Source organism: Schistocerca cancellata, chromosome 3 (genome assembly GCF_023864275.1).
Source record: "Schistocerca cancellata isolate TAMUIC-IGC-003103 chromosome 3, iqSchCanc2.1, whole genome shotgun sequence".
Taxonomy (NCBI): Eukaryota; Metazoa; Arthropoda; class Insecta; order Orthoptera; family Acrididae; genus Schistocerca; species Schistocerca cancellata.
In genome coordinates this window covers 303,925,554-303,941,779 of record NC_064628.1, presented here as the reverse complement: position 1 = coordinate 303,941,779, position 16,226 = coordinate 303,925,554, and the positions used below count along the sequence as shown (strand labels likewise).

The window sequence follows — 16,226 nt, the reverse complement described above, 5'->3', positions numbered from 1 at the left end:
TACTTCGACGAAACGTGACTAATTCATACCAACAATGTTTGTCGGTATTTTGCGTGATATTTTAAAGCCCTCTGGGGGATATATTGAACGACGAGCTGCCTTAGCGTTAGCCGGCACGGTAACTCAGCGTGTTTGGTCAGAGGGCTAGCTGCCCTCTGTAATAAAAAAAAACTGAGTTAATGGATCAACTGACATGGGTGTCTTTCGACGTCCGCCCCGAGCAGATACAACGAATATAACGAACAAAATGAGATTAAAAAAAATAAATAAATAAAAAATAGTGTAATGGTTAAAGCTTATGACTACTAAGCGAAAGGTTCTGAGTTCAAACCTTGTTTGGTGCTTAATATTTTCTTTATTTAAAAACAATATCGAAGTGTCTTACTTCATGAATTTTATTCGTTTGAATGCTATGGACTTTTACATCTGCAAACTCTTCAAAATTTCGTGCAATGGTTTACTACATCTAATGCTGCACAATAACTGCGTTGAACATCGAAACAAAATTAAGTCATTTATGGGGGGAAGGTAACAGTCATGAGTCTGCAGAGGCGAGCAGTGCAATGATGACAAAATAGCGCACATCGCGGAATGCGGGGAGCACGTCTCTGTAGCAGCGAAAGGGTTAATGCGGCCGTGGTGGCTTTACTTCATAAACTGCGCGCTCCCCCCTAAACGTAAGTTTGCGAACTATACTATGGCGCTGCTTCTCTTGGCGGGTACAACTGGCAACGCAGCAATCTCCCTCGTCTGGGCGGGCATGCGCGAACCGCCAAGATAAAAGAATTGAACTATAGTTCGGAAGCATTAGAGGTATTCACTCCGAGCGTTGCCAACTTGCACAGAGGTTGGTGTGGGCGACGCCCGTGAGCAGTGTGAAGTGTGTGCGGGCGCGGTGGTGGACGCCCGCCTCCCACGCAAGCCGGCAGCGCCAGTTGACAGCAGTGGTTCCCACGGCCCGGCCTGTGCTAGCCACCCACATAGGGCGCGCACACCCAGCTGCGTAGCCAGGCCCAGCCGGCGCACTTTGCCGCTCTTCGGAGCGTCACCGGCTTGGCTGGCTGGTTGGTCCGCTGGCGCAACTTGCCCGCGCGCCTGGCAGGTAGTGCCGATCCGTGTCCCCTATCGAAGTTCTCCGTCTGGCACGGCAGAAGCAGCGTAAATTTGGACTCACTCGTTGGCGGGACGGCTTTAATTCTTTATGCTAACGAACTTAATGGCTGATTTAAATGCCCGAGAGTGTTGTCATTAACGCGTTTACATTGCGAGTAGCTTAGGAACATTTCGGAGCCCGGTTGTTTCTTTGTAGGCATGGCGCGATTTATTTCATTGCCATTTATACGAACTTCGTTACGTAAGCGAATCAGACACGACCTTCAAACTTATAGAGAAGGTATCTATAAGCCTTCAACAGCACTGTATCATGTTCCAAGTTTATCAAACGTATTTTTAGATAATGTTAAGTTAGAGGAAGAAGCCTTTCTTTGTTAATAATTCTTGAGCTCTGTGTTTATGGATGTAATTACTTGGGGAAATACAGCAACCAGGCATTTCTATACACCTTTATTTGTGCCAAACACGTTTTGGGTTTTCGCCCATCTGCAGGTGATATAGTATATTTACATCCCCATTAGCTGTAAATTTATATGCACTGTATTTTGAACACTGTTTCTGCCCTGAGCAAAATAACAATCCCTGTAAGTACCATGTTTCCATAACTTATAGTTACGTTTAGTTAACAGTGATAATTATATTTACTGCTGTTCTGTAACCTGTAGCGCCTTATTTCGGATTTATATGCAGAACACATACATTCAGCTTCACTGATGTGCCGATGCAGCGCACCATTCGCCATGTCGCTGACTTACGTGTTTGTTTCAGTAATTACTTCTCAAAGTCAAGGTTCCTGAGGCGTGGCCGGCTCGCGTTGATGCCGTTTGTTCTTTGGCATTTTGTCGCATTCGAGTGGCGTCTTATTTCTCCCTGAGTTACTACCATAACGAGTTGCTGACTTGCCTCCGTCAGTGGCAGCAGCTGCGCTTATCGACACTAGTACTGCTGTGCCATCTTCTGCGTGACCGTTGTACTTCTGTGTTGTGATGTGTGTGGCAGTCAGTGGGTTGGGACAGGGCAGCGAGGAAGTCTCCGTGGTTCGCGGTCAGGCCAGGACCGCTAGCAGCGTGCACGCGCGGTCGGATTGTGAGGCGCCAGCTGCGAGAGCTACAAGTTCGTTGCCCACCGAACCTGGACACTGAACTTGAGTGATCGGTTAACCTGTTATCAAACCTCAACTGCTGTGATACGTCTCAGTTCATTGCCAGTTATTGCTTCCTGGGCCGTTGCGGCTAGCTGCAACGTATGGTGTGTTGGAGTCGGTGAAAATTTGCAGCCGTCTTCCTGTATGGTCTTTAACTGCTACATTGGTTGTTACTTATCAGTGAGATGCACCAGCGGTATTTTCTGCGTTGTGGCCGTTAGCGCCCAAGTTACCTGCCCTGGTCGTTAGCATAGTTTCACGGTAGTGTGACCGGCCGTGGTGGCCGAGCGGTTCTAGGCGCTACAGTCTGGAACCGCGCGACCGCTACGGTCGCAGGTTCGAATCCTTCCTTGGGCATGGATGTATGTGATGTCCTTAGGTTAGTTAGGTTTAAGTAGTTCTAGGGGACTGATGACTTCAGAAGTTAAGTCCCATAGTGCTCAGAGCCATTTGAACCATTTAAAGCGGTAGTGTGTTTTTCCTCGCCGTGTTGATGCTGTCCGGCACAGCGTGTAGTTCGACAGCCTTTTAGTTGTTTGTTCATATTTTTTTCTTGAGAGTGGTTATTGTGCTTTGGCTGTTTTTAGACGCCAATTTTGAGGACGTAGTGCGGCTGGTATCTTCGTCCTTGGCTGATATTTTCCGTTGTCGTTCCGTTGGTCGCGCGGAAGGGAATTGATTAGGTTATTGGTCGGTCCTTCAGCCGTCCGTGGGTCGGGTTGCCATCCTATTAATTAACCTTACTCTACATCTACATCTACATTTATACTCCGCAAGCCACCCAACGGTGTGTGGCGGAGGGCACTTTACGTGCTACTGTCATTACCTCCCTTTCCTGTTCCAGTCGCGTATGATTCGCGGGAAGATCGACTGTCTGAAAGCCTCCGTGCGCGCTCTAATCTCTCTAATTTTACATTCGTGATCTCCTCGGGGGGTATAAGTAGGGGGAAGCAATATATTCGATACCTCATCCAGAAACGCACCCTCTCGAAACCTGGCGAGCAAGCTACACCGCGATGCCTGCCTGCCTCACCTCACCTTACGTTAGAGCTACCTCCTCAGGCCGACCCTTGAAACACTTCTCAGCACCACTGTTCTGTTGGTTTTAGATTGTGATTTTCATTTTAGTCTGATGTACTATGCGAGGTCTTCAGGCGTCTATTAATTTAGTTTGTTTTAATTTTAAAATAAGGCCTACAGCAGACTTAAATTAAAATTTGAAGACTGATTTGTTTAGAAACTAAATTTTGAAAGTTTGTCTACCTCCAATTTTTGCTATCCAGGCTGTAAGCCCTGAGTTGTTCAATGTCTTGTGTGTGGCCTTCAGCGGAGTATTTACGTGAAATATTTTTTTTAGTAGGACCTTCAGCCGCGTGTATTCTTTAAAGCAATTTTTAGAATCTGTGTTCAGGCCTTCAACCGTTCTTGTTTTTGGTGTGGTTGTGGACCTTCAGCCCAGGAGGTATTGCAAGTTTTCTTAACTAGGCCTTCAGTCGTATTGTTTTAATTTGACCCTTTTAAGGCAATATGTAATTAAGTGATTCTTAGGAAAATAAAATTTTGTGTGTTTTGTGCAACTAACAGTAACTGATTACGGCCCCCTCCACAATCATAACCTGATCCGCTCTATCCTGCGAAACCAGATTTCACTTCCATTTTGTTATACACCGAGGTATCATGGGATACCTCCTGATGTCGCATCAGACCTCCTTTTGCCCGGCGTAGTGCGGGAACTCGACGTGTCAGGGGCTCGACAAGTCGTTGAAAGTCCCCTGCAGAAATACCAAGCCGTGCTGCCTCTATAGCGAAGCGAAAGTGTTGACGGTGCAGCATTATGTCCAATAAATGTTCTATGAGATTCATGTCGGATGATGTTCGCCCCCGGTTGCTGAGTGGTGCCGGCACGGTAGCTCAGCGTGTTCGGTCAGAGGGCTGTGTGTGCTCTCTGTAATAAAAAAACTGAGTCAAGGAACCAACGATCAATTTGAACGGATGTCTTGTGACGTCCGCCCCGACCAAACGCAACGAACTATATCGAACAAAATGAGTAAAAAAGCCGCCACGGTAGCTCAGCGTGTTCGGTCAGAGGGTTACGTCCCCTCTGCAAAAAAAAAAAAAAAAAAAAAAAAAAAAAAAAAAAAAAAAATGAGTTAATCGATCATCAACGAATTATTTAAACGGATGTCTTACGACGTCCGCCCCGAGCAGACGCAACGAACAAATGCGAATAAAATGAGATTAAAAAAAAAAAAGTGGTCAGCGCGACAGAGTGTCAATCCTAAGGGCCCGGGTTCGATTCCCGGCTGGGTCGGAGATTTTTTTTCCCCTCATGGAATGGGTGTTGTTTTGTCCTAATCATCATCTTTTCATCCCCATCGACGCGCAAGTCGCCGAAGATGCGTCAAATCGAAAGACTTGCACCCGGCGAACGGTCTACCCGACGGGAGGCCCTAGTCACAGGACGTTATTATTATATGTCGGATGATCTTGGTGGCCAAACAATTCGATCGAATTGTCCAGAATGTTCTTCAAACCAATCACAAACATCTGTGGCCCGGTGTCGTGGCGCATTGTCATCTATAAAAGTTCCATCGTTCTTTGGGAACATGACATTCATGGATAACTGCAAATGGTCTCCAAGTAGCCGAAGAAAACCGAGGACCCATCCCGTGTACATACAGCCCACACTGTTATGGAGCCACCACCAGCTTGCGTAGTGCCTTGTTGACAACTTGGGTCTATGGTTTCGTGGGGTCTGCACCACACTCAAGGCAAGCAATCAGCTCTTACCAACTGAAATCGGAACTCATCTGACGAGGTTACGGTTTTCCATTCGTCAAGCTTCAAACTGATATGCCTACGAGCCCAGGAGAGGCGCTGTAGGCGGTCTCGTGCTGCTAGTAAAGACATCCGCGTCGGTCGTCTGTTGCCATAGCTTATTAACGCAAAATTTTGCCACACTGTCGAAACTGTCCTTCATGGAACGTCGCATATTGAATTCTGTGACTATTTCACTCAGTGTTGCATGTCTTTTAGCAATTACACCTCCACGAAGACGCCGGTGCTCTCAGTCGTTTAGTATAGACAGTCGCCCACTACGATGTTCGTGGTGAGAGGAAATGAGCTTTTATTCGATGTGTACGCGATACTACTACCATCTGTATATGTGCATATCGCTATCCCATGACTTTGCCACCATCGTGTGTATTCAGAAACTGTTTCTCAAGGCGGTTGATGATATAGCCTCTCTTTGATAATGCATACCTGAGTATTACTAAAAAAATGAATGGTGGTGTACTCTTTGCTTAGCATACAATGAGGTGCTGTAACGACAACACTAGGGCATTTTACAGATATAAGTTCTAGGGAATTTATGATACAAAACTGACTGCATTACGAAAAATTGTGTGTGCGTTCACATCAAACTATCAAGACGTTTCGGATCTCCTCATCACACTGCGCAACTGGCAGACAACAAGTCTCCAACAGTCAGTAATAAATGTCACCAAATTCTAAACTAACTCTTTTTGCTTCCAATTGTCTCTAGATCACTTATTTTGCAACAGCCTTATTACATCACCTGTTGCTTCTGCCACTTTTTCACTTTGCTTTTTATTTGAGAACTTACCCATGAATTACAGTCCTGTGATTTATTAGAAGTTACTGAATACTCTTCTGGAACCCTTAGTGAGAACTAAAGGTTTGGTGTTCAAAAGGGAAATATTATCAAGATAATCGAGAATGCATTAACAAATCGGCCAAAAATCGTCTTTACAGGCATTCTATTTACCGTTTTAAAACCTTCGCATGTTAGTATATTGACAACAATTAAAAATTTCACTAGTAACTACAGTAATAATAATAATAATAATAATAATGACAGTAATAATGATGATGATATGATGAAAAGAGCTTACGGTCTGACAAAGAAAAACAACAAAAAGTATGTAGCTAAAAAAACAAAACCAAAACTCTATACCACAGTGGTAAGACCAAAATGATTATGTGCATGTGACTGCTTGATGATGAGCTATAGTTTGGAAAGAATAGAGGTACTTGGAAGATGGATTATTAAAAAGAATTATGAGTGCAATAAAACTAAAAATGTTCAGAAAGTGAGAAGTAACGAGATCTACGAAAGTTTGGAGAAAATCAATGTGCTTTGGACATCTCTATCGAATGAATGAGAACAGTCTCACGAGCAAATATTCCAGTATTTCTGGAAAAAGTGATACACAATAGCGTGAATTAGAGAAATAAGAAAGTAACTAGAAGAAAACAATGTCAAAGATTCGGAAGTAAGGACAATAAAGTTTTTTAAGAATAAATTCCAAAATTTAGAAGGCTTTTAAGTCAAAGAAATAAGAAATCGAGAACAACATGGGCAAAAGAAAGGCAAAGGAAACAGGAAGAAAAATGGAGTAAATAATAATTTTTTAAATTTATTACTTTTATTTTTTATTCTTTTAATAATGATAATAATAATAATAATGATAATAATAATAACTTCAGTTACTATAAAGCAACAATACTCTCTGTTAGTACAGGTTTATTTTATGATAATTTTGTTTGTTTATGACATTTTCATTGCAGGGTTCGTCGCATATTTGCTATCTTCAGGTTTCTTAGTTATATAATTAAAGATTATCTTTTCACAAATTATGCATACCAAATGAATGCCAGAGTACTTTCAATGGATTGATAAATCCATCCGTGACTTGCCGAGGCCTTCCAGATGCACATCGTATGCTGAGAATCAAGACGAAATTATGTGTAGTAAAATTAAAAGAACTGGAGATGCTAATCATAACCAGAAACCGATAATTAAAAAAGTACTAGGAAATATTAGTAGTAAGCTTCAAGACTATTATCGCATTTATTGTAATTCCAGTGAACTTCACCACTGAGGAGGCGAACTTAGGTCGCTTTTGTCCGAAGGAGCTGCTTGTGGCACAATCTCATATGATACCCGACAACTTCCCAAAATACCAAAGATGTAGGAAGGTTGGGAAGGAATATAGGTATAGACTGTTGTGTTCCTTTCGTTTTATTGTCATCTGATACTTGACATTTTTCTGCTTTCCCGCACATGGTGTGTATTGTGCCACCCAGAATTTAGTAATTATATCTAGGATGCCGTTTCAATCGCCACGTCGTCGTGCTGCTGTTTCAAGAACAACAAGAAATTCTAAAATTAAAATTTCAGTTGTAAATCGTGAAATCTTGTCATATCTACAAAAATCAGTGTATTTTTCTGGTGAACATCTTCCATTATGGAACAAGAAACTAAAGAGGAACAGATTCATTTCGAGAAACAAAATAGATATCTTTATTTTTATGGTTGATCAGAAAACTATTCAGAGATAATTTTATGATGCTCCCGAAACTGTTATTTTAACTGACCAAAATAATTGACGTTTATGTGATACCGGCATCTAGTTCCATACTCTGTAAATTACTAGCAGAGGGAAAATCAGTAGAGAAAAACATAGATCGGAAAGTATCCAACACAAAATCGACGACGTGGGAGCAAAATGTACTCGGAGACGAAGTTTAGCACAGAAAAGGAAGTCGTGGCCGGCCGCATGATACCAATCTGGAGACTGATGAAAAACTATAATTCCATTAATAAGGCTCGATTAATAGTGAGTTCCCCCCCGTGAACCATGGACCTTGCCGTTGGTGGGGAGGCTTGCCGTATCGTAGGTGCAACCACAATGGAGGGGTATCTGTTGAGAGGCCAGACAAACGTCTGGTTCCTGAACAGGGGCAGCAGCCTTTTCAGTAGTTGCAAGGGCAACAGTCTGGATGATTGACTGATCTGGCCTTGTAACAATAACCAAAACGGCCTTTCTGTGCTGGTACTGCGAACGGCTGAAAGCAAGGGAAACTACAGCCGTAATTTTTCCCGAGGGCATGCAGCTTTACTGTATAGTTAAATGATGGCGTCCTCTTGGGTAAAATATTCCGGGGGTAAAAGTGTCCCCCATTCGTATCTCCGGGCGGGGACTCCTCAGGAGGACGTCGTTATCAGGAGAAAGAAAACTGGCGTTCTACGGATCGGAGCGTGGAATGTCAGATCTCTTAATCGGGCAGGTAGGTTAGAAAATTTAAAAAGGGAAATGGATAGGTCAGATATAGTGGGAATTAGTAAAGTTCGGTGGCAGGAGGAACAAGACTTTTGGTCAGATGAATACAGGGTTATAAATACAAAATCAAATAGGGGTAATGCAGGAGTAGGTAATAATAATGAATAAAAAATAGAAGTGCGGGTAAGCTACTACAAACAGCATAGTGAACGTATTATTGTGGCCAAGATAGACACGAAGCCCACGCCTACTACAGTAGTACAAGTTTATATGCCAACTAGCTCTGCAGATGATTAAGAAATTGATGATATGTATGATGAGATAAAAGAAATTATTCAGATAGTGAAAGGAGACGAAAATTTAATAGTCATGGGTGACAGGAATTCGAGAGTAGGAAAAGGGACAGAAGAAAACATAGTAAGTGAATATAGATTGGGGGTAAGAAATGAAAGAGGAAGCCGTCTGGTAGAATTTTGCACAGAGCGTAAATTAATCATAGCTAACACTTGGTTCAAGAATCATGAAAGAAGGTTGTATACATGGAAGAACTCTGGAGATACTAAAAGGTATCAGATAGATTATACACTCCTGGAAATTGAAATAAGAACACCGTGAATTCATTGTCCCAGGAAGGGGAAACTTTATTGACACATTCCTGGGGTCAGATACATCACATGATCACACTGACAGAACCACAGGCACATAGACACAGGCAACAGAGTATGCACAATGTCGGCACTAGTACAGTGTATATCCACCTTTCGCAGCAATGCAGGCTGCTATTCTCCCATGGAGACGATCGTAGAGATGCTGGATGTAGTCCTGTGGAAAGGCTTGCCATGCCATTTCCACCTGGTATCAGATAGATTATACACTCCTGGAAATTGAAATAAGAACACCGTGAATTCATTGTCCCAGGAAGGGGAAACTTTATTGACACATTCCTGGGGTCAGATACATCAGTAAATTCAGTTGGACCAGCGTTCGTGCTGGACGTGCAGACCGCGTGAGACGACGCTTCATCCATTCCCAAACATGCTCAATGGGGGACAGATCCGGAGATCTTGCTGGCCAGGGTAGTTGACTTACACCTTCTAGAGCACGTTGGGTGGCACGGGATACATGCGGACGTGCATTGTCCTGTTGGAACAGCAAGTTCCCTTGCCGGTCTAGGAATGGTAGAACGATGGGTTCGATGGCGGTTTGGATGTACCGTGCACTATTCAGTGTCCCCTCGACGATCACCAGTGGTGTACGGCCAGTGTAGGAGATCTCTCCCCACACCATGATGCCCGGTGTTGGCCCAGTGTGCCTCGGTCGTATGCAGTCCTGATTGTGGCGCTCACCTGCACGGCGCCAAACACGCATACGACCATCATTGGCACCAAGGCAGAAGCAACTCTCATCGCTGAAGACGACACGTCTCCATTCGTCCCTCCATTCACGCCTGTCGCGACACCACTGGAGGCGGGCTGCGCGATATTGGGGCGTGAGCGGAAGACGGCCTAACGGTGTGCGGGACCGTAGCCCAGCTTCATGGAGACGGTTGCGAATGGTCCTCGCCGATACCCCAGGAGCAACAGTGTCCCTAATTTGCTGGGAAGTGGCGGTGCGGTCCCCTACGGCACTGCGTAGGATCCTACGGTCTTGGCGTGCATCCGTGCGTCGCTGCGGTCCGGTCCCAGGTCGACGGGCACGTGCACCTTCCGCCGACCACTGGCGACAACATCGATGTACTGTGGAGACCTCACGCCCCACGTGTTGAGCAATTCGGCGGTACGTCCACCCGGCCTCCCGCATGCCCACTATACGCCCTCGCTCAAAGTCCGTCAACTGCACATACGGTTCACGTCCACGCTGTCGCGGCATGCTACCAGTGTTAAAGACTGCGATGGAGCTCCGTATGCCACGGCAAACTGGCTGACACTGACGGCGGCGGTGCACAAATGCTGGGCAGCTAGCGCCATTCGACGGCCAACACCGCGGTTCCTGGTGTGTCCGCTGTGCCGTGCGTGTGATCATTGCTTGTACAGCCCTCTCGCAGTGTCCGGAGCAAGTATAGTGGGTCTGACACACCAGTGTCAATGTGTTCTTTTTTCCATGTCCAGGAGTGTATAACGGTAAGACAGAGATTTAGGAACCAGGTTTTAAATTGTAAGACATTTCCAGGACCAGATGTGGACTCTGACCACAATCTACTGGTTATGAACTGTAGATTGAAACTGAAGAAACTGCAAACAGGTGGGAATGTAAGGAGATGGGACCTGGATAAAATGAAAGAACCAGAGGTTGTACAGAGTTTCAGGGAGAGCATAAGGGAACAATTGACAGGAATGGGGGAAAGAAATACAGTAGAAGAAGAATGGGTAGCTTTGAGGGATGAAATAGTGAAGGCAGCAGAGGATCAAGAAGGTAAAAAGACGAGGGCTAGTAGAAACCCTTGGGTAACAGAAGAATTATTGAATTTAATTGATGAAAAGAGAAAATATAAAAATGCAGTAAATGAAGCAGGCAAAAAGGAATACAAACGTCTCAAAAGTGAGATCGACAGGAAGTGCAAAACTGCTAAACAGGGATGGCTAGAGGACAAATGTAAGGATGTAGAGGCGTATCTCACTAGGGGTAAGATATATACTGAATACAGGAAAATTAAAGACACCTTTGGAGAAAAGAGAACCACTTGTATGAATATCAAGAGCTCAGATGAAAACCCAGTTCTAAGCAAAGAAGGGAAAGGAGAAAAGTGGAAGGAGTATATAGATGGTCTATACAAGGGCGATGTACTTGAGGACAATATTATGGAAATGGAAGAGGATGTAGATGAAGATGAAATGGGAGATATGATACTGCGTCAAGAGTTTGACAGAGCACTGAAAGACCTGAGTGGAAACAAGGCCCCGGGAGTAGACAACATTCCATTAGAACTACTGACGGCCTTGGGAGAGCCAGTCCTGACAAAACTTTACCATCTGGTGAGCAAGATGTATGAGACAGGTGAAATACCCTCAGACTTCAAGAAGAATATAATAATTCCAATCCCAAAGAATGCAGGTGTTGACAGATGCGAAAAACGCCGAACTATCAGTTTAATACGTCACAGCTGCAAAATACTAACGCGAATTCTTTACAGACGAACGGAGAAACTGGTAGAAGCCGACCTCGGAGAAGATATGTTGGAACACGTGAGGCAATACTGACCTTACGACTTATCTTAGACGAATGATTAAGGAAAGGAAAACCTACGTTTCTAGCATTTGTAGACTTAGAGAAAGCTTTTGACAATGTTGACTGGAATACTCTCTTCCAGATTCTAAAGGTGTCAGGAGTAAAATAAAGGGAGCGAAAGGCTATTTACAATTTGTACAGAAACCAGATGGCAGTTATAAGAGTCGAGGGGCATGAAAGGCAAGCAGTGGTTGGGAAAGGAGTGAGACAGGGTTGTAGCCTCTCCTCGATTTTATTCAATCTGTATATTGATCAAGTAGTAAAGGAAACAAAAGAAAAATTTGGAGTAGGTATTAAAGTCCATGGAGAAGAAATAAAAACTTTGATGTTCGCCGATGACATTGTAATTCTGTCAGAGACAGCAAAGGACTTGGAAGAGCATTTGAATGGAATGGTCAGTGTCTTGAAAAGAGGATATAAGGTGAACGTCAACAAAAGCAAAACGAGGATAATGGAATGTAGTCGAATTATATCGGGTGATGCTGAGGGAATGTGATTAGGAAATGAGACACTTAAAGTAGACTGGCAATGGCAAGGAAAGCGTTTCTCAAGAAGAGTAATTTGTTAACATCGAGTATAGATTTGAGTGTCAGAAAGTCGTTTCTGAAAGTATTTGTATGGATGTAGCCGTGTATGGAAGTGAAACGTGGACGATATATAGTTTGGACAAGAAGAGAATAGAAGCTTTCGAAATTTGGTGCTACAGAAGAATGCTGAAGATAATATGGGTTGATCACATAACTAATGAGGAGGTATCGAATAGAATTAGGGAGTAGAAGAGTTTGTGACACAACTTGACAAGAAGAAGGGACCGATTGGTAGTACATGTTCTGAGGCATTAACGGATCAAAATTTAGCATAGGAGGGCAGCGTGGAGCGAAAAAATCGCAGAAGGAGACCAAGAGATGAATACACTAAGCAGATTCAGAAGGATGTAGGTTGCAGTAGGTACTGGGAGATGAAGAAGCTTGCACAGGAAGAGTAGCATGGAGAGCAGCATCAAACCAGTCTCAGGACTGAAGACCACAACAACAACAACAACAACGACAATAGTGAGTTAAGTGCTTTTCGGAAGTAAAGAAATACTCCATGTATCTCCTAGCGCTATCCATGGTTTTCAGGCTACCTGCAAGATAAGCGCTAGGTCGGTTGAACATGACCGACTGTTTCAGACTCCACGTTGGTTGGCATGGAGAACATTTGTTCGAGATATCTCATCTGAGATGAATAACTGTTTAGAAGATACAAACCATCAAAACTTGAAAGTAACCACAAAAATAGAAAAATGAATGACTTTAAGTTGTAAGACATTAGTAACTTTATCGGTCAAAATTATGCTGTCTTTAATTAGTTTAACTTTATTACTTGAATTATAATATTTTTGTGTGATTTCCTGTGTATCCTATTTTGACGGCACATTGAGACACAGAAGAAGTGACAGAAGTATTACAAGTCGGAATCGAATGCGAAAAACATTCAATAAATTTTTTTTATCTGGTTTGCTGATAGTCCATGTCAAACGCTCTGAAATTCGTGTATTCAGAATACAGAATCTCTCCATACGGCTGCAGCGCTTTTCGTTCGTCTTGACCCTGGGCACATGTAACACATATTAAAATAATTGCGATGTTCCGGAAATTACTTCGTCAGCGGAGAGATTAAATGACTATCCTCGTTCGTGTTGCAGGTGGAGCCCGACGCGTGCCGCCTGCGCCTGCTGTGCCATCTGGCGGCTGACCCGCAATACTACTTCCCCGTCGCTGATATATTCAGCGAACAGATGAGGTAAATCGATAGAGGTGTTCCATTCAGTTGAAAGATACAAGACGATTTATGTGAACATACGCCCGTAGTAAATTAATTTTTAGATGCAAAATTAAGTATTTCCACACTTAAGTACGACGTCCCTTACGAAGTCTGTAACAGGGTACTTCGTCCTACAGAAATACTAATTTCTCTCACGTGAAACGATGCGCCCTTACAAGACTCGGATCATGTTTCTCATTCAGATACGTGAACCGGCTAATAACAGCGAACGATTCGAACCGGAACGTTAATAACATGAAATAACATGAAATTTAACGTAAGCACACGAACTGTCCCTATTTTTGAACGGAAGAAACTACGGAACAAAACCCCTAGTAAAGCTGAATTCCATATTTTAACTTGTTTGTAATGACCTCACTTTTTTCTAGGTTTCTCGTTTAAGACGATAATCTTTAGAAGACAAACGGACATTCCCACTGGAAGAAAAAAAATTGTAGTGGGAATAATCGCAGTACCAAGATAGATTTGTACATGGGTACCTATATTAAACTCTTTGATCTCCCAACTCTATGAGGTTCGACTCTTATTGAATTGCTTCCACATTTCGTGCTACGCTGCCGACGGTCGCTGCAAATCCTTCGTCTTGAAGCATGGACGTTGCTGATCAGTGACATAATCTATCATCAGTGACGAAGTTCTGACAGCAGAGACTTAGAAAGGACGCGTTAATCTTCGTTCGCGTTATTGGCAGAGAACGTCAGTGTCCACATTACTGTAACCTATAAAATTTATTTCAATCGATGTTCGCATAAACTGTATAATAGTTATACCAGTTTCGAGTGACTAGTAATTATTAACAGCCTGTAAATATTTCTTGGCCTATAGCTGCGTCAAGCGCGTGGTGAAAGTCAAAATTTCCATGAGACTTCACGCGTCTAGTAGGAGTCCATTGGAAATCTTGACTACTTAATAGTTATTATAATGACTAGTCAGTCGAACGCGGTATGTTCATTAACTCAGTGGCTCGTGCAGCCTGTTCGCAGAGGGTCTCAGATTTCAAGAACGTTTTTACACTGCCGCTTGTGAGACGAACTGAGCAGCTATAACTTCTGGTTAGTATTTTCTCTTCTCTGTTAATAGACATTGGAAAGCTGAGAAATCGTTATATTTAGTGATGTAAAACATACTGTATTTCTTTCGATATTTTGCGAGTTATAAGCAACCATTTTCAGGTTTTGTTAGGTTTATCCTCTCAACTTGCATTAAGAAAGCACTCTCCTGGTACTGTGTAGTGTGCAAAGCAAGAAAGATGAAAAGTGATACACCGTTTGAGTGTGCGAAATGTCTAGTGGCGTTGCCCTTGTCTTTTTTTTTTCAGGAATACTACACCAACAAAAACTTCGAAACAGTATTATCTTCACTCCTTCAATAAATAGTAAAGATAAATTTATAAATAATTCCTATCACAAAAATTACAGGGTTATTACAAATGATTGAAGCGATTTCACAGCTCTACAATAACTTTATTATTTGAGATATTTTCACAATGCTTTGCGCACACGTACAAAATCTCAAAAAGTTTTTTTAGGCATTCACAAATGTTCGATATGTGCCCCTTTAGTGATTCGGCAAACATCAAGCCGATAATCAAGTTCCTCCCACACTCGGCGCAGCATGTCCCCATCAATGAGTTCGAAAGCATCGTTGATGCGAGCTCGCAGTTCTGGCACGTTTCTTGGTAGAGGAGGCTTAAACACTGAATCTTTCACGTACCGCACAGAAAGAAATCGCATGGGGTTAAGTCGGTTGAGCGTGGAGGCCATGGCATGAATTGCTGATCATGATCTCTACCACGACCGATCCATCGGTTTTCCAATCTCCTGTTTAAGAAATGCCGAACATCATGATGGAAGTGCGGTGGAGCACCATCCTGTTGACCGTCGGCTGTGGTACGTTTAGCTCCCTGCTTGCTTTATTCGTCGACTTCCGCGGGCTACGCGTGAAACTTGCCCGCACGCGTTCAACCGTTTCCTCGCTCACTGCAGGCCGACCCGTTGATTTCCCCTTACAGAGGCATCCAGAAGCTTTAAACTGCGCGTACCATCGCCGAATGGAGTTAGCAGTTGGTGGATCTTTGTTGAACTTCGTCCTGAAGTGTCGGTGCACTGTTATGACTGACTGATGTGAGTGCATTTCAAGCACGACATACGCTTTCTCGGCTCCTGTCGCCATTTTGTCTCACTGCGCTCTCAAGCGCTCTGGCGGCAGAAACCTGAAGTGCGGCTTCAGCCGAACAAAACTTTATGAGTTTTTCTACGTATCTGTAGTGTGTCGTGACCATATGTCAATGAATGGAGCTACAGTGAATTTATGAAATCGCTTCAATCATTTGTAATAGCCCTGTATATAACCTTGAGAAAAGTGTGTAAGACAAAATATGCTGACCTTCGTAAATTTTAACGTAAATATAGGGTCGTCTGTGAGGTTAAACTACACTGCGCAAAAGAATTGTAGGATCACTTTTTGAGACCTGGACTTTTTCCCCTATTGTTAGGCAGAAGTTTGAAATTTGGCCCACAGGTGCCTGCAGCCTTTCTCTGTAATGGTGTCAAAGCGTGCCACTCAGTGACGTCATCCATGCAGCCAGCTAGGCTCCAGACAGCAAGGTATCGCCACAAGCGAGAAAAAAAGGCGAGAACGCAGAAGTTCATGTGGTGAGGTGTAAGGTGAGTTACCGATGTCACATTTGAACCAAACTCCATCTGCCCAGTGCCACCGTGGGCGTGTCACACGATTAGATGGTTGTCCACTCTCCCTTCTATTCACGCTTCTGCGATGAAGATCAGAACAATGACGTCTACCGTTAACAACCCGATGTGTCCTTATTG

General features: G+C 43.5%; 1 protein-coding gene across 1 annotated transcript in view; it reads left to right on the top strand.

Annotated features, from left to right (window-relative positions):
- Window positions 1–16,226, top strand: part of LOC126176283 (uncharacterized) — a 789,292-nt gene that overhangs the window by 613,393 nt on the left and 159,673 nt on the right. Inside the window, exon 4 of the mRNA XM_049923433.1 lies at window positions 13,259–13,356. Coding sequence (XP_049779390.1) covers window positions 13,259–13,356 — 98 coding nt within the window. The remainder of the gene's footprint in view (window positions 1–13,258; window positions 13,357–16,226) is intronic.